This window comes from Apis laboriosa, unplaced genomic scaffold (assembly GCF_014066325.1).
Source record: "Apis laboriosa isolate Shangri-la unplaced genomic scaffold, ASM1406632v1 scaffold34_cov151, whole genome shotgun sequence".
Classification (NCBI taxonomy): domain Eukaryota; kingdom Metazoa; phylum Arthropoda; class Insecta; order Hymenoptera; family Apidae; genus Apis; species Apis laboriosa.
Window position 1 is genome coordinate 7274628 of NW_025222928.1, and position 17963 is coordinate 7292590.

Here is a 17963-nt window from a genome sequence, read left to right on the forward strand (position 1 = left end):
TATCTCTGTCTTTTTCTCATCTATATTTATTCTATAAAATTTATACATTAAAAAGTCAGTTTCAATATCTAATTAACTTTATTTTTTTTTATTAATATATTGATTAAAAATATACAAATAATAACAAATAATAATAAAACTTTTAAATTTAATTTATTTTGTTAATATTAAAATTAAGATGTTACAATATTATAATAATTATTAATATTCTCCAAATATTTCTTCAACAATTTCAACTAAAAAAATATTCTTAATTCATTATAATACAGTGATATAATATATTTTACATATACATGTGTATAATATAATTAATGTTAAATTAATGTAAAAGGTACCACATTTAATACTTGATGTTTAACTTTTTGAACTTAATTTTACTTTACCAATAAATAAAGATATTATATATACAATTTCAGTCTTAAATTATAAAGAAATTAATAATTACATAACTAAACATAAATAGTTGATTTGTAATAATAATTTTGTACTTTTTATAATTTTATATATAATATAATGCATATTATAAAATATTATAAAATAATATGCATTATTTTATATATATATTATATATAATAATGTTAATACATATTAGTCACATTTAATTATTTTTTTATATAGAATTAGAATTTTTATATTATTTAATTTTTTTTATTAAAGTTTAAATTATTGAAATAAATCTGTTTAATTTTAATTTTAATTTTGATTTTAACATTTTTAATTTAAATATAAAATTCATTTTGTTATTTTTTTCTTATTTTAGTGTTATTTAAGAATATTATTTTTTTATATATTAATATACAAAATTGCTTTTTTTTCTATCAAGAATATTTATAAATTCGTATATTATAAATTATTTATCTTACTTATTAATTATTAAATTAGATACAATATTAATTAACAGTAATAATGAATAAATATATACAACATTATACAATCTTCTATAAATTATATAAACATTATTTCAAATCATTTCACATCAACATTATTTTGTTCAAGAATGTTAAAACATTAAAGACACATGTAGACGAAAATTAATATACCATTAAGTATTCCAATCAAATAATTCATTTGTATCCCTGATGTTTTTGCAAATCTGAAAAAAAAACAAAATATATAAAAAATTAAAAAAGAATAAAATTTCAGAAAAAAAGAATATAAAATTCACATATATAAATTCACATAATTAATTGTTATAGTGTTATTTAATAATTTGATAGTAAATTTTTTTAAATTTCAACTTACTTTTGCTTAGAAGGACTAAAAGGAGTAGGTGGATTGATTCCAGGAATACTGCTATCTTTGTAAATTATAAACCAAGTAAAACCCATCATAATAAGACCACATATTGCTGCTCTTATTAGCCATCCATATGATTTAAAAAATAATGTCATTACATTTACAACATCATCGTATTGACTATTATTAACAAATTTTTCACTTAGAACTGTTAATTGTTTTATATTGAATTCTGATACATCAGGTACATATAATAAACCAAATATATTAGATATATTTGAAAATATAGATGTTGTTGAGACTATATATTTAATACTATTTTGTGGCTCTAAAATACTACCTAAGAGATGATATATAAATATCAATATTCACAATATTATATAAAATATCCAACATGCAAGGCAGCAGTAAAATTTGTTTTTATAATTTTAAACTTATTAAAAGTTGTATACAAAATATTTATTGTTATGTCAGATATATAATTTAAAAAGCATAATTTATTAAAAATAAAGAAAATTAAATTAAATTCACAAATTTATTTTAATGATATTCTATTGCATAAGTATAATATTCCATTAAAACATAAATTATTATTTTAAGCTTGTCAATACGAAGATATTGAAAAAATTATTACAAACACATTCCTTATGCTTAATCAAATGTATAAGATATGTATGTACAGAGCATAAACACATGCAATGTCTATTAACAAACACACTAAATTTACAAAACAAAGATTTAAATAAAGTATTATTTTCCTCTCAATATCACTTACCATAATTTATATATAATTTTCCCAAAACAATAGATAATGATACTACAAAGAGTAAACAAATAAAATTCCATTCATTCATTTGTAATCTTTCCCATAACCTCATTGGTACAATGCAATTTTTATTTGTTACTAAATCATTAGTTTTATTTAAACGAAAATTAAATTTCTTCTCGCCCATTTTAATTTACAATCAATAAATACTTATACGTCTGCATTGAATATTCACAAGATTATGAATAACAAATGATATTACCAAAATGTATTACCAAAAATAACAGTGAATAATAATACATAAATAGATATACGATTCATACACACGTGACACACACAAAATTTCTACGCATGCGTTTGGAAAACGTTTATTCAGGACTGTATCATTATTAATTTTTATAAAAATTCAAGAATTAAAATTTTTTAAATATTAATTTAATCTTTATAAAAAATATATACAAATTCTAAAAGAATTTAAAAAATATATTATTATAGCAAATAAAATAAATAAAAAATAAAGACAATGTTTGAAAATTTTTCTGTCCTAATTTATATCAAAATAATTTATTTTTTTTATAACTTCATTAATAGTATCATATGATTATATAGTTATAAAATAATATATTTAATGTGTTATATTATAAAAACAGATGACAATGTTTTGTAACGCTACTGTAATTATAAGATTATGGAGGGGTGAATGATAGATTGGAGATTCCAGTTAACCGCATTCGTCATTCGTTTAGCGGCGAAGTTTGGTCTGTGTAAGGGAGCTGGACTCCACTAGAAACGAATTGTGTATACTTATATAAAATCATAAACGTGTATATATGTATTATTAAAAAAAATGGCAATACAAGAGGAAATTGGTATCGGAGATTTGGTTCTTTTGGATGAAATCACATTAGAAAAGATTGTGGATAATTTACGAGTTAGGTAAGATTATATTTTGACTAATGGTGAATAAGGCGGTAAATTAGGAAATTGGCGGGAAATTTAGGAATATAAGTTATTTGTTTCTTAAAGAACATGACAGGTGTCCTTTTTTGTATTCCGATGATCTTAGTAAATACTTCATAGATCATCCACCAAGAGGGCGTGGCTAACCGTATATTAGCAGGTGGTTATAATTCGGCTTCATAATTTGGATTTGAATTCGATCTACAAAATCGATGATAATAAACTATATCAAAATTAGAATTGTTTTTAATTGATAATATAATTTTATATATAATATAAATATCAATAACTATAAATTTATATATTTTCTATGTTTTTATATTTATGTAAAATCTGTAATTATATATTCAACACTATAATTATAAATATTTAACTTTCATATTTTTTTATAAAAAAAATTAGCATATGTTCAAGAATGATATATTTAATTTTATAATAAGAAATGTTTAAATCTTATCTCGTTTTGTATTCTATGAGTCATCGGTTTGTAACTTAAACTTTACATTAACTCACTAATGTATTTAACAATCAAAATGTTTTGGCCTTCTTTTATTTTATATATATATATAAAACGTAATTAATTATATTATATTTAAAAATGGATTATTTATTTTATTCAAGTATATACGTATTAAAATACAAATTATTTAAGAAAAATGAATAAATTTAAACGCACGATTGATAAATAATTTAACAAAAATAAATAATTCTAATATGTTATTCAATTATATATTAATATTATTTTATACATAATATTTTATAAATAAAATATATATATATATTTATTTGTTATATAACTAACTATTATAACATTTGATAATAATAGTCAGTAATAGTCATTTGATATCAGTAAATGATAAGGAGATAATTGATGAAAAGATAATATTTATCTCTTAAAAAAAAATTAGTATTGTAAATATATAAATTTTTCTTGAGTTAAATTTCAATAATATAATATTCTACATATATTGAATTTTTATTGATTTAAATTGATTAATTGATTTTTTTATTATTTATATTATTTATTTCATTTATTATATTCTATATATGTGTAATTTTAGATATAATGGTGGTAAAATTTATACATACATTGGAGAGGTATGTGTCAGTATAAATCCATATAGGAATATAAATATATATGATAATGAACATATTAATAAATATAAAGGTAAAAAATATATTGTAAATATTTGTTAATATTATTTAAATAACATTAAAAAATTGTCAAATACTGTACATAAATAATATCAAAAATATATATAAATATAAATATAAAAATAATTGCATTTGATAATTATATTTTAGACAGAGAGTTATTTGAAAATCCACCACATATTTTTGCAATTGCGGATGCAGTGCATAAAGAAATGAAACAACAACGACGTGATACTTGTATAGTAATAAGTGGTGAATCAGGTTCAGGTAAAACAGAAGCAAGTAAAATTATTATGAAATATATTGCTGCAGTTACAAATTTAAGTGGTCAACAAGAAATAGAAAGGTACATATTCATAATTATTCATAAGAAATATATTTTATTATTTAAAGTTTTTAAAAAATTATCTATTTTTAAGTATAATAAAATAATTATCTTTATTTTATTTATCTTTATAATTTTTTATTTTTAATTAAAATTATTTTTTTTTATATTTCAGAGTAAAAAATATTCTTATACAATCCAATTCAATATTAGAAGCTTTTGGAAATGCAAAAACAAATAGAAATGATAATTCATCTCGATTTGGAAAATATATGGATATAGATTTTAATTTCAAAGGAGATCCAATTGGTGGGCATGTTACTAATTATTTATTAGAAAAATCAAGAGTTGTATATCAGCAAAATGGTGAAAGGAATTTTCATTGTTTTTATCAAGTATTTACAATAATTTAATTTTATTTTATTATTTTTCATTTTATTTAATATATTATATAATATATAAAATATTTTATTCAAAATTTTAGTTAATAAATGGATGTAGTGAAGGAGAATTAAATAAATTACGTTTAGTACGAGATCCAGCTGCATACTTTTATGTTGGTGCAGGAAATTGTAATAAAGCAAGTCCAACTGATAAAAGTGATTATAAAACTGTTACCTCTGCTATGTCTATTCTTGGATTTACTCAAAATGAAATGCAAACAATTTGGAATATCATTGCTGGGATATTACATTTGGTTTGTTATAATTAAAATAAAAAAAATTAAAAAGTTATTAGATTGTTCTTAATTTGATATTTGATTTATAGGGTAATATTACTTTTAAATTTATTGAGGATAAACTTTTTATTGAAAATAGAGCTGCTTTGAATGATACAGCAAATTTATTTTCTATCAGTATACAAGAATTAAGTACAGCTCTTACGCAAAGAGTTATTGCAGCTGGTGGAGAAGTTATGCAAAAAACTCATACTTCAACAGAGGCAGAATATGGTCGAGATGCCTTAGCAAAGGTAATGATTTTTTTTTTTTTTACAATTTTTTATTATATATATGTATGTAAAAAATAAGTAAATATTAAAATTTGAAATTTAAAATTTGAAAAATAAATTATATTTCAGGCTATATATGAAAGATTATTTACTGAAATTGTATCTCGCGTCAATAGTGCAATTAATGTAAATGATACAGAAACTTATAAAAGATATAGAACTGTAATTGGAGTACTTGACATATATGGTTTTGAAATTTTCGATGTAAATAGTTTTGAACAATTCTGTATTAATTATTGTAATGAAAAACTACAACAATTGTTCATTGGTAAGAAAATCTTATATAAAATTATTATAATAAAATTAATATTTATAATATTTCAGAATTAGTATTAAAACAACAACAGGAAGAATATGAAAGAGAAGGTATTGCATGGCAAAATATTGATTATTTCAATAATCAAATAATTTGTGAATTAGTAGAACAACCTCATAAAGGAATTATAGCAATTATGGATGAAGCTTGTCTTAATGTTGGCAAAGTTACAGATGAAGTTAGTTTTTTTAATTTATTATTTTAATTTATTATATTATTTTTTATATATATTAATAATTTATATTTATTACGTATTTATTATAAAATTAAATTAATTATATTTTATTAAAATATTATAATTATTATATAATAATTTTTTTTAGATGCTTTTGGAAGCTATGGATCAAAAATTATTTGATCATAAACATTATACTTCTCGGCAATTAAAGCCAATGGATAAAGAACTCCAACATAAAGTTCAATTTAAGATTAAACATTATGCTGGAGATGTAATATATAATATTAGTGGTTTTTTAGATAAAAATAAAGATACATTATTTCAAGACTTTAAACGTTTACTTTATAAAAGTAGTAATCCAATAATTAGCAAAATGTGGCCTGAAGGTGCTCAAAATATTTTAAAAGTATGTAAATATACATTTTATAATTGCTATAAAAGTATTTTTATTATTATACTATTTTATTTTAGACAACAAAAAGGCCTTTAACAGCTGGAACTCTTTTTCGTAATTCCATGACAGCCCTAGTTAAAAATTTAACAAGCAAAGAACCATTTTATGTTAGATGTATAAAACCTAATGAAGTTAAATCACCGGTTGTATTTGACGAAGAAAGAGTCAATCATCAAGTACGATATTTAGGTCTTCTTGAAAATGTATTAGTTAGAAGAGCAGGTTTCGTATACCGTCGACGATATGATACATTTTTAAAACGGTATTTATATTCATATAAATGTATATTATTATATTCATATGATTATATTATATACATTATAATCATATATTTATATTATTTACAAAAATTCAATTATATTACTAAAATTTTTTTTTATTAGGTATAAAATGATATCACAATATACTTGGCCAAATTTTAAAGGTGGTAATGATGAAGATGGTGTGCGTATGTTAATGGATGAAAAAGGATTCAGTAATGACGTAGAATATGGACATACTAAAATATTTATTCGTTCACCTAAAACACTTTTTGAATTAGAGAAAGTTCGTTAATTTTTATCTAATTTAATCTATTTAAAATTTTGCTTATTGAGGCAATTGTCAAAATATTTATTTTTGTTTATTTTTAGGCGCGTAGTGATTTAATTCCAGGTATCGTAATATTATTACAAAAACAATGGAGAGGATATTTATGTCGTCAAAAATACAAAAAGATGAAAGCTACCCTTATTATAATGAAACATTATCGAAAATATAAAACATATGCTTATATCAAGGAATTAGAAAAGATATTTCGAAATGCAAAAACAATGCGAGATTATGGTAAACATTTAATTTGGCCTCGTGAAAACTTCGCTGTAAGACATATAATATCTGTTTTAAAAATAATGTATGAAAGATGGTGGGCATGGATGATTCTTAGACTTATCCCTAGAGAGGATTGGCCTCAATTACGATTAAAAGTATGTTATATTTATCAATTAAAATGTTTAACTTTTAGTTTTAATTTTTTATCTTAATATTATCTTAGATGGCCGCGGGAATAGTTTTACGTTCAAAACGACTTCATTGGGGACAAGATAGACGATGGGAAGGAAATTATCTTTCTAAACCAGATGAAAATGCTCATAGTGATATTTTTAATTCTTCAATAAATAATCTTCGCAATACCGATCATTTTAAAGCAGTTTTATTTAGTGCATTTATTAAAAAAACCAATAGGTTTGTATGAAATATTATATTAATTTATTATATAATTTATTATATTAATTTATATTAAATATTATATTAATTTATCATATTAAGTATAAGTATAAATTTTATTTTAAATTTTTAATTATAGATTTAATAAATCAAAAGATCGTGTACTAGTAGTTACTGAACATGCAATATACAAACTTGAAAATTCTAAATTCAAAAATATGAAAAAAGGTATGCCAATAACAGAAATAACAGGTTTAAGTGTATCACCTGGAAAAGATCAACTTATAGTAATTCATTCAAATCGAGGAAATGATTTTATTATGTCAATCATTGCTAAAGATGATAGAATTGGAGAACTTGTTGGTATTTTAAGTAATAAATATAATCAGTGAGTATATATTGATTATTCAAAATTTTGTTTGTATGACTACTTGAATATAAATTAAAATGATATGATTTTATGCTAGATTACGTTTTGCTGATTTACAAGTTACAGTGGATGTAAAACTTAAATGTATGTTAGGAAATAAAAGTAAAATCTTACGAGTAGAAGTAAATCCTGAAGTTTATGAACCAACATTTAAAAAAGATGGTGAAAATATCATATATGCCATTCCGCCGTCAATTGGTATAATTGATGGAAATGTTGCTACAAGGTTTCATTCTAGAACCACTAACTAAAGTACATAATACTTAAGCTGCCTTTTTAATATTTTATTATAAACATTACAATTAAATTATTACATATACTAAAATAATGTTTTGCAAAAGTATTTTTTGAAAATATTTTTTTATTTATAAATTTTTTAATGTACAAATTTATAAATAATATTAAGAACATAAATTAGAATCGTAAGTTAAAAACAAGTGACAATATTAATTTAATAACAAAAAGTATTTTGATGCAAATAAATAAATTATTAAAAGTTATTAAATAAGTAATTACTATATAAAAATAATATAACATTGCTTAATGAAATTGTTTTATGTAAATACATACAAAATTCACTATAAGTAATGCATTTAAATTATAAAGAATAAATAATGTATTACTTAAGTGAAATAAGTTGTAAATTTTTCAATTGAAATGTTAGAATATAATGAATAATTTTCAATTGAAATGTTAGAATATAATGAATAAACATAGAATAATAGAATAGGAAATTAACACAGTATTGTTTTAAAAATGTATCATTTTTTGATACAATAGTCTTAAATATTTATCGATGTGGCATTTTACTTAAAATATTTTTGAAAATATATTTTTACATTAGTTACAGTGTTAAATATTTATATACTATAAAAAAATTTAATTAGATTTATAAATTATATATTTTATAAAATATATAATTTTATAAAAAATATATAATTTATATTCATGTTGAAATTGATATATAGATTAATAAAATTCTAAATATTAAATATACAAAAAATTAAATACAACTGAAAAATTTGTTACATTATTTAGATTTAAAATTTTCTAATCCTGTTAATATTATGTAAATGATGTTGTACGAATTGAAATATAAAATGTAAAACGATATAACACATTATAAAATAGTGCCATTATATAAATAAATCAACGTTTTTATATATTTTTATTTATATCAAATTGTAACAACAACTATAATTGGGCAATAAATAATAAATTATTTATATGCAATTAAAATTTCTAATATTTTTTTGTAAAATAAAAAACAAATTTATTTATTATATTTTTTATTGTTGAAGTGTAATAGAATACATTTTTTATACAAAATAATTGTATAATCTAATCAATGCGTTGATATAAATATATATATCCTAATTCTTTTGGTGGATTTTCAGATAATGCAACCTGTAATAAACGATTCAAATAAATAAATTTGTTATGTTTAATTTATTTTATATTTTTTATACATACTTTATCATCATTATATATCACCCATCGATTATTTTTCAGAAGATGGCATACATAATGTCCTACCATTGTTGATGTACCCATATGTGATATAAATCCTACTAATTTATATTCTATAAAATATAAAAATACAATATTTAATAATACAAAGAAATAAATACAAAGAATAAATATCGAAGTAAATTAGTTTTTGATACAAATATATAAATTATATATAAATATAAAATATTGTAAAAATACAAACATACGATTGATTCCATCTCTAAATATTTCCTTGGAATGTTCTGGTTCATTTTCACTTTCTAAAGCATCCAATTCATTTTGATGACTAAAAATCCAATCTGCTGCACGTTCTAAATTATTATCAGTCGCTTTAAGAGCTTTTGTTGCTTGTTCTCTTGTGAAACTCATCCCCATTAACATAGCTACAGCATCTTCATTTGCTATAAATTTATTTTTTTCTAAAAATAAATAAATATATAAAAATATATGTAGATTGATAATTAAATATTTTATAAAAAAATTTGTAAAAACATTTAGTTACCTGGTTTGACATCGATTCCAGGAGGTACAAAAGGATCTGCAAAATCTGAATCTGCAATATGCTCCATTAACCAATTTGTGGCTGCTTCTAAGCCACGATTTTCTGTAAAATATAGAGCTCTTTCACAAGCTTCTGGTGGAAATCCCATATCTGTCAATTGATTCAAAATCACGGAATCATAAATAAGTGGAGGTTCAGTCCCAATTGTTTCCGGTAATAATTCTTCTGTAGGTTGCAAACCAAATCCTCGAAGAGAACTTAAATTTAATATGTCTGGCATTTCAACTGCTACATCTAATTTAACTGGTGTCCAATCTTCTTTCATCATGAATTTTTTTAAATGAATTAATAGATAGTCCGGAAAAGTAGCAAGCCTAGTTGTTCTATAAAAAATACATTATTATGTATATAGTATTATGTACAATATTTTTAATATTATTATATATTATATATATATATATACATTATTTTGCAATATTACTTTTGTGCTGTTGTTTTTTCATTTAAAGCTGAGCTATAAAATTGTTCCACTATTTCTGGTCGAATAAATGTTTGCAAACAAGATGATAGTTTTATACGTGGTCTGACAAGGGCATTCGAATCCAATTTTTGTCCTTTTGCTTCAGTTTCATTTTTCAATGTTTCATAAGCTGTGACTTCATCCTATATAAAATATGTATATATAAAGATAATTTTCAAATTAAAATTTATAAATTATATAATTTATTTACCTTATTTACAGCAGTTTCTATAGGTATTGGTAGTGGTAATAAATATTCCGTACGATAGGTATACTTTACTTTGTTAGAACGACTACATTGATACCTTTCTTCAACTTGAAATTTAAAACAATCGGTTGGATTCATTTGACGACGACTGTGACGCTGTGCGATCAATTTCCTGATATTAGTATTGTAACTTCGTATGAAAAATGAAATAAATTATTTTTATATATCTGATTAAAAATATAAAATATAATATGATTACATTTATTATGTTTATGATGTGGAGAAAAAATTCTTGTGCATCTTGTTGTCGATTTGAGGAAAATCCGGGATGTCCACGACCGACTAATGTTTTAAACATCCGAGGCGGAATACCTTGTCGTGATTCGTGTTCATTGTTTGTATCTGATGGATCAGAGTATTTACCAGAAAGTAAACCAATTCCAAGTTTAGCCCTACAATATCAATCTTGTATCTTAAAGTTATTCACATGTTGTAATTTTACTTACATTTGAACATTAAAATCATTAGCTGGATCGGTATAATTTTGTTGAAATATCTGTGATGCACCATCTATAAATCTGAAATTCACCTCCGATTATTAAATACTGATCCTATTATGAAGAAAGACATAATGTTTTATTAAAAAATATATTGACTGAATAATTATTGCAATACAGTGATTAAATTTTTTTCTATGTATGTTTCTACTATATATTTGTATTATATTTAGTTTCTATAATATAATTTATCTACTTGAAATTAAATTACAAACCTTTTAATAAAATCTGGAATCACAAATAACATTTGCATGACACTATTTAAATAACAAGAATTTCCTAAGTTAGCAAGTCCTGTATATCCAGATCCATACAAAGGTGTTAATTTACTTGTTGTTTCTTGAAGTGCAACCCATTCTCCAAATCTTTGATTGAGATCTAATTCAAGTTCTATCATAGATTTATCAGTTTTCTCCATTTGGGCAATATTAATACCCCAATGAGCTAAATGTGATACTAAATTTGGATCTTCAACCATATCATCTTCATCATATGAGAATACATCTGCTTTTCCTTCTTTAGTTATAGTTCCTAATTTTACAGCTAAGGAATAGCCTGTAGCTCTATAATGTTCAACTGCATGATCATTTCCTCCTGTTCCATCATAAAATTTACGTCCACAAAAAATACTACCATCAGTTAAATTAAGCCAAAGATTTTGAGTTAAATCACATTTTTCACATTTCCATCCATTGGGTGGTATTTTTTTTCCATTATCTAATTGTTTAAGATTTGCTGCATGTCTATAAATTTGACATTTATATAAGATGATAATAAAAATATTTTATACTGTAACAAATATCTTAGTTTTAATTCTTACTTTGAAATTGCTTTTATTTCTCCATCCCAAGTTCCAGTCAATGCTTCTACTTCGGCTACTTTTGTTGCAGATTCTGCTTCCAATATATATTTAATTGCAACTTCAACCTATATAAATTATATTTTTTTATAATTTATTTTTATTATTACTTTTATGTTTTTTTATATAAAACTTACTTCTTGGGGTAAATTATCTGTTGGATATGGTATCGTAATAAAATCTGGTAAAATAATAATTTGATAAGATTCATGATAAGTATATTTTTGCTGATCTGGTGTAAATCCATCAGTTGTTCCTATTGCTAATCTAGTAATTTTCTTTTCAGGACCATCTCCTTGATGTTTAGAAGGAATCTAATATAATATATATATATATATATATATATATAAATAACATTAATCATTATATATAAACAATCCATATTTTATATCAATATATTTTTCAATATTAAAATTTAATAATAAAAAGCTTACTTCTTTCCTTCTCCTTTTAATATGTAAAAATATAGGATTTTCTGTTAATTGATAATAATGTTGTATATAATCCTGACCTAATCCCAAGAACGTAGTAAGATTAATATACAAACCAGTACAAGTATCCTTAAAAAGAATAATGAAAATAATAATACAATTAACAGATTATATTATCATCTTTAATTATAAAATCATCATGAAATCTTACTGGTGTATCAAAAGAATAAACACATTCATCCTTGTATATTTTATCATTTTTCTGCGGTATCCTTATTTTGGATAAATGTTTCATTAATTTCTCCATTATAAACAAAATGTAATCACTATAAAGAAACAAAAATGTCTGAATAAATTGAAAATGACCGATTTAAAGAGCACCGGTTTGTTGTATTGATGATATGCGTGATTTGAGAAATGAGACGAAAGAACCGGAATATATTCGATTCTTCTCGGTTCTCTTTAAAAATCAGTGGTGCTCAAAACTTCGTCACACGATTTTTATACTTCAATTTAATATAATATATTTAAGTATATTAATATTGCTTTAAAAAATAATGAAATAAAGAAAAAATTTTATATTTTATTTATATTTAGTTTTTAATTAAATAATAAGAAATATTTTCCTTTTTTAATTTTTATATTTTTAAATGTATATATAGAAATGCATCGAATAGAGCAAGCCTTATTGTTTCATTAACAGCCATCTGAAAAGATATATACATACGTATATGATGATTCATATTGTCATTTAACACAACCTAAAATAAAATTTATATTTTATTTAATGAGAAATGATCACGTAAATTTGATTGATAAAAAGTATTAATTATGCGTATCATTTACAATTTACTATCATTATAATTTATATTTATTTTTGTAACAATGGAAAAAGAAAGGTAATCTTTTCTTTTAATTATATGTTTATTTATAAAAATATAATTACTTTCTAGTAATATATTTAAATATATATATAAATTAATTTAAAATATATACACTAATTTAATTATCATTTATATTAAATATTTTTAATAATAAATTATTTAATGACATGTTATAATCATTTAATAAATAAAAAATTTTTTGTATGTATCAGGTTCACTATGCTCCTTTTAGAACCTGGGGAAATATTTTTTGAAGATTATAGTGTTCAAATGAAATTATTTGATAATTCTACTTCAGAAGAACAAAACTGGAAAGATGGAAGATTAAAATTATGTTCAAAATCATTAGTATTTGTAAATAAAGATATTAATCAGCCTTTAATTAAGATTCAACTTAAAGAAACTCTAACTATTGATCAATGTCAATCCAACAATGATATAACAAAGTTAGTATATTTTTGATTTTTAACATAATTATAATTACTTTTTTTTTATTAACAAATTTTATTTTATTTGCAAGATGTGGCAATATATTATTGATTCAATGTAAGCAGTATGTAAAGATGCTAGAGAAGAATATACTTGCACCATATAAATTTATACATCAAAATGCTACTTTTCACTTTTTCTTTAATTATGCAAAAATAGATGATTACCTTCCACATATTCTACAACTATTTAGAGCAGCTACTTTACCAACTGCTGAACAAAATGCTATGGTATTTTCTAAAATTATTATTTATATTATTACATTAAAATATAATAATATATATAATAAAATTATTATTTTTATATAGATTATGGCTATTGTACATTCTCGACAGTCTAGAGTATCATTTGATACTTCGTGGTTAGAGGATTTATATGAACAGGTAGTGTTAGAAATTCAAGCAAATAAAGTGTTACCTCTTGTTATAAATCCAGGAAGAATACTTTTAACAACTTCAAGAATTTATTTTCAACCTTATAATAATTTAGATCAAGTATGTATTTTAATGATAATTATAAATAATTTCTATTCATACTAAAGAAATAATTTTATGATTTTAGCATCCAGTTCTAAAAATACAACTAAAAGATATTATTAATATTAATAAAAGACGATTTCTTCTAAGTCAAATTGTAAGTATGATCTTTTAAATTAATGTAATCATTATAATTTGATATATATCAATTTTTTTTAAGGGGCTTGAAATTAAATGGTTACGTCAACCTGAAAATAAGGCTGAACATTTATTTATATCATTAAAAAATCAAAATGATAGAGATGAATTATATACAAGTTTATTAAATCAACCTACAATTTCTTTAGAAAGAGTACCTCAAGATCAAATGACTATGAGATGGCAGAATGGTTCTCTATCAAATTATGATTATCTTTTGTATATTAATAGGTAATTTATATTGATTATAATTATAGTATCAAATTTTACAATATTAATTAATTTAAGTATTATTTTTCAGTTTAGCAGATAGAACTTTTCATGATTTAACCCAATATCCAGTTATGCCATGGGTATTACAAGATTACACATCTACTACATTGGATTTAAAAGATCCTAGAATATATAGAGATCTTTCAAAACCTATTGGAGCTCTTGAATCAAATCGGCTAGAAAGATTAAAGGTTTTTTTTATATATATATATTTATTATTTTTATTTTTTCTAATAATAATGACTTATAAATGTCAGAAATATTGGTATTATATTTTAGGAACGATATTTAGAAATGTCAGAACCAAAATTTTTGTATGGTTCTCATTATAGTGCACCAGGATTTGTATTATTTTATTTAGTACGAAAATATCCTCAGTACATGCTTTGTTTACAAAATGGAAGATTTGATCATCCAGATAGAATGTTTAATAGGTATGTATATTTTATAAAAAGATATATTGCTACAGTTTTTTTCAAAGTACTAAATTCATAAGCATTAAAAAAATGTATGTATTATTTAGTTTAATAATGATAATAAGAATATGTGAATAAAGTTTTTAATCGTACAGACAAGCCAAAATTTTATGGTAATTGCTTATTGTACCATAAAAATACATAATTACTCTGTCGACTCTGCAGAATCGATTTTTTGTTTCACTCTTACCAACAAAAACACCTAACAGTGTAGCTGACGTATGGAAAAATGTTTTGGTGAACATGTCTGACTTTAAAGAACTGATCCCGGAATTTTATGACATAAACAACGGTGGTGATTTTTTAGTAAATAGTTATGGTATTGATTTTGGTTATCGATATGATGGAACAAAAATAGGAGATGTACAATTACCACCATGGGCAAATGGTATGTAATTTGCAATTTACAAATAATTATTTAAAGTTCAACTAAATTAATTATTGAATCCCAGGACCAGCTCATTTCGTAAAAATATTAAGAAATGCTTTAGAGAATGATTATGTTTCTCAAAATCTTCATCATTGGATTGATTTAATTTTTGGATATAAACAGAGAGGAATTGAAGCAGAGAAAGCTAATAATGGTAAATTAAGTATTAATTGTAAAAATTAATGTATAAATAATATTTATTTTATAATATAATTTATATAAATTATATTAATATTGTATTCTAGTATTTTTCCATCTGTGCTATGAAGGAGCAGTAGACTTAGATACTATTAGAGATATTAATGATAGACATGGTTTGGAAATACAAATCATGGAGTTTGGTCAAATACCAAAACAAATTTTTACTTTACCACATCCAAAACGTTCAATGTTTATTCTGGATAAATTATATACTGAAATTGATTTAATATCAACTAAAAACGAAAAAGGTATATATAAAGGTATAATATTTTTTCAATTGATAAATTAATCTATTAAAATATAAATGCGCACATTGTGATTAATAAAAACATTGTTCTCGTGTTTTTAGAAAATGAGGAAAATCCTATAGAGATTTTCGAATTACATGAATTAATAATGTTTCAATCTCATAAAGAAAGTGTAAGTAGTATTATCATAACGAATAGGGAAGAAATAAATGAAGTAATATCAGTAGGACAAGATGGAATGCTTAAATTATATAGCATAAAAAATAAAAAATTAACGCGTAATGTACCTTTATCATTATTACCACTTTCCTCTTGCATATCATATTATACATCTTCTCATCGCAATATATTAGTTGCTGGTTCTTGGGACAATACACTGTGAGTATGTTAAGTAAATTTTATTTATATTATTATTATTTATAATTTTTATAATATTTTATATTTGTATATATTTGTATGTGTATTTCATTCTATTAATTAATATTTTTTTTTACAGAATATTCTATGATATTGAGTTTGGTAGAATAATAGATGTACTTCAAGGCCATGAAGATGCTGTTTCTTGTTTAGCACTAAGTACTACTCGACAGGTTATTATCTCTGGTTCATGGGATTGTACAGCAAAAGTTTGGCAAAGTTATTCTTCTGGGACAAAAATTAAACCAGCTGAGTGCCTTATAGCACAATTAGATCATGATTCTAAAGTAACTTGCATTAATATATCAGGGTAAAATTATTTATATTTTATAAATTGCATTAAATACTATACTTTTAATTTTATTAATATTAATATTATATTTTTATCTTTTTATTGAAATATTTATAGAGACGAAACATTATTGATATCTGGCACAGAAGATGGAGAAATTTTTTTATGGAATATGGATACATATAATCTTCAATTCACTGTAAAAGGTAAAGTATATTTCACTGTAAAGTTTAAAATAATTTTTTCTTTATTTTAAGATATATGATTATTTTATTCTCTACAGCACATAATTATAAAATAAATGCAATGGTATTTGATCAAGAAGGAAAAAGTATAATATCATGTGCAGAGGATAAAATGTTAAACATTATTGATATTTATACGAGTACTCAGATTTATCGTACGACTATAGAATATGAACCTTTAACATTAACGTGGTTCAAAACCTTTTTATTAATAGGAGATAACAATGGTAATATTAATGTTTGGAATCGTCAAGGAGCAATTTTTATTACGCAAATACATTGCCATGATGGTACAATATTTTATATATTAATATTAATTAATTATAATTATTTGTATTATATATCATAAAATCTATTACTTCAATATTTGATTTAATTTAATTAATAATTAAAAAGCTAATAATTATATTTTATTAATATTTTAGGTCCAATTAATACATTATCAGTGTCAACAGAAAATAATATAATCTTAACTGGTGGAAAAGATAAAAAGATAATTGTGTGGAATTGTAAAAATGTATAATTAGTATTATTTTCAATGAAAGATTTTTTAATTATAAATTTCATTATTAATTTATAATAATTTATAACAAAACTTTTTAACTTAGTAAACATATAGCAAAAAAATTATACATACATGTTATATTCATTTGAAATTGTTATAATATTTGTTGAATATTTTAATATCTGTTGCATATATTTATATTT

The 17963-nt window shown here is 22.1% G+C and overlaps 4 protein-coding genes across 5 annotated transcripts; 2 read left to right on the forward strand and 2 right to left on the reverse strand.

The window, feature by feature from the left end:
* Positions 1 to 853: 853 nt before the first annotated feature.
* On the reverse strand, positions 854 to 2300 carry LOC122715104. Its single transcript, XM_043937030.1, has 3 exons — positions 2012 to 2300; positions 1243 to 1576; positions 854 to 1093 (listed from the first exon to the last, which is right to left on the reverse strand). The coding sequence occupies exons 1-3, from the start codon at positions 2187 to 2189 to the stop codon at positions 1009 to 1011; spliced, it is 597 nt and encodes a 198-aa protein (XP_043792965.1). The 5' UTR covers positions 2190 to 2300; the 3' UTR covers positions 854 to 1008.
* Positions 2301 to 2752: 452 nt separating this feature from the next.
* LOC122714764 (unconventional myosin ID) lies at positions 2753 to 8380 on the forward strand. The gene is made up of 15 exons (XM_043936417.1): positions 2753 to 2938; positions 4024 to 4130; positions 4268 to 4463; positions 4618 to 4837; positions 4927 to 5139; positions 5211 to 5414; positions 5523 to 5721; positions 5778 to 5947; positions 6093 to 6353; positions 6419 to 6663; positions 6785 to 6947; positions 7034 to 7366; positions 7435 to 7625; positions 7747 to 7995; positions 8075 to 8380. The coding sequence occupies exons 1-15, from the start codon at positions 2850 to 2852 to the stop codon at positions 8286 to 8288; spliced, it is 3054 nt and encodes a 1017-aa protein (XP_043792352.1). The 5' UTR covers positions 2753 to 2849; the 3' UTR covers positions 8289 to 8380.
* Positions 8381 to 9290: 910 nt separating this feature from the next.
* LOC122714864 (ubiquitin carboxyl-terminal hydrolase 5) lies at positions 9291 to 13177 on the reverse strand. Its single transcript, XM_043936594.1, has 13 exons — positions 12838 to 13177; positions 12630 to 12755; positions 12333 to 12509; positions 12157 to 12263; positions 11552 to 12079; positions 11286 to 11357; positions 11039 to 11231; positions 10783 to 10935; positions 10533 to 10714; positions 10052 to 10434; positions 9756 to 9968; positions 9511 to 9620; positions 9291 to 9444 (listed from the first exon to the last, which is right to left on the reverse strand). The coding sequence occupies exons 1-13, from the start codon at positions 12931 to 12933 to the stop codon at positions 9379 to 9381; spliced, it is 2406 nt and encodes an 801-aa protein (XP_043792529.1). The 5' UTR covers positions 12934 to 13177; the 3' UTR covers positions 9291 to 9378.
* A 286-nt stretch (positions 13178 to 13463) lies between these two features.
* LOC122714936 (protein FAN-like) lies at positions 13464 to 17826 on the forward strand. Of its 2 annotated transcripts, none has more exons than XM_043936737.1 (16): positions 13464 to 13525; positions 13723 to 13956; positions 14031 to 14229; positions 14308 to 14493; positions 14561 to 14632; positions 14696 to 14904; positions 14975 to 15137; positions 15226 to 15380; positions 15632 to 15810; positions 15875 to 16006; positions 16098 to 16313; positions 16403 to 16679; positions 16798 to 17028; positions 17128 to 17216; positions 17294 to 17545; positions 17681 to 17826. In XM_043936737.1, the coding sequence occupies exons 1-16, from the start codon at positions 13512 to 13514 to the stop codon at positions 17776 to 17778; spliced, it is 2706 nt and encodes a 901-aa protein (XP_043792672.1). In that variant the 5' UTR covers positions 13464 to 13511; the 3' UTR covers positions 17779 to 17826. The 2 variants fall into 2 exon arrangements, with proteins under 2 accessions (XP_043792672.1, XP_043792673.1); XM_043936738.1 differs by having other exon boundaries at positions 16098 to 16301.
* Positions 17827 to 17963: the final 137 nt, after the last annotated feature.

Bases quoted from the DNA above. Each gene is read 5' to 3' on its own strand.
- LOC122714936 (XM_043936737.1), top strand. The intron at 14,494-14,560 runs GTATGTATTTTA...TTATGATTTTAG, and splicing joins CTTATAATAATTTAGATCAA to CATCCAGTTCTAAAAATACA. The intron at 16,007-16,097 runs GTAAATTAAGTA...ATTGTATTCTAG, and splicing joins AGCAGAGAAAGCTAATAATG to TATTTTTCCATCTGTGCTAT.
- LOC122714764 (XM_043936417.1), top strand. From the start codon at position 2,850: ATGGCAATACAAGAGGAAATTGGTATCGGAGATTTGGTTCTTTTGGAT. The intron at 2,939-4,023 runs GTAAGATTATAT...GTGTAATTTTAG, and splicing joins GTGGATAATTTACGAGTTAG to ATATAATGGTGGTAAAATTT. The intron at 5,722-5,777 runs GTAAGAAAATCT...ATAATATTTCAG, and splicing joins ACTACAACAATTGTTCATTG to AATTAGTATTAAAACAACAA.
- LOC122714864 (XM_043936594.1), bottom strand. From the start codon at position 12,933: ATGGAGAAATTAATGAAACATTTATCCAAAATAAGGATACCGCAGAAA. The intron at 10,715-10,782 runs GTAAATAAATTA...TATTTTATATAG, and splicing joins TAGAAACTGCTGTAAATAAG to GATGAAGTCACAGCTTATGA. The intron at 9,969-10,051 runs GTAACTAAATGT...ATTTATTTTTAG, and splicing joins TGGAATCGATGTCAAACCAG to AAAAAAATAAATTTATAGCA.
- LOC122715104 (XM_043937030.1), bottom strand. From the start codon at position 2,189: ATGGGCGAGAAGAAATTTAATTTTCGTTTAAATAAAACTAATGATTTA. The intron at 1,577-2,011 runs GTAAGTGATATT...ATCATCTCTTAG, and splicing joins AAAATTATATATAAATTATG to GTAGTATTTTAGAGCCACAA. The intron at 1,094-1,242 runs GTAAGTTGAAAT...TTTTTTTTTCAG, and splicing joins TTTAGTCCTTCTAAGCAAAA to ATTTGCAAAAACATCAGGGA.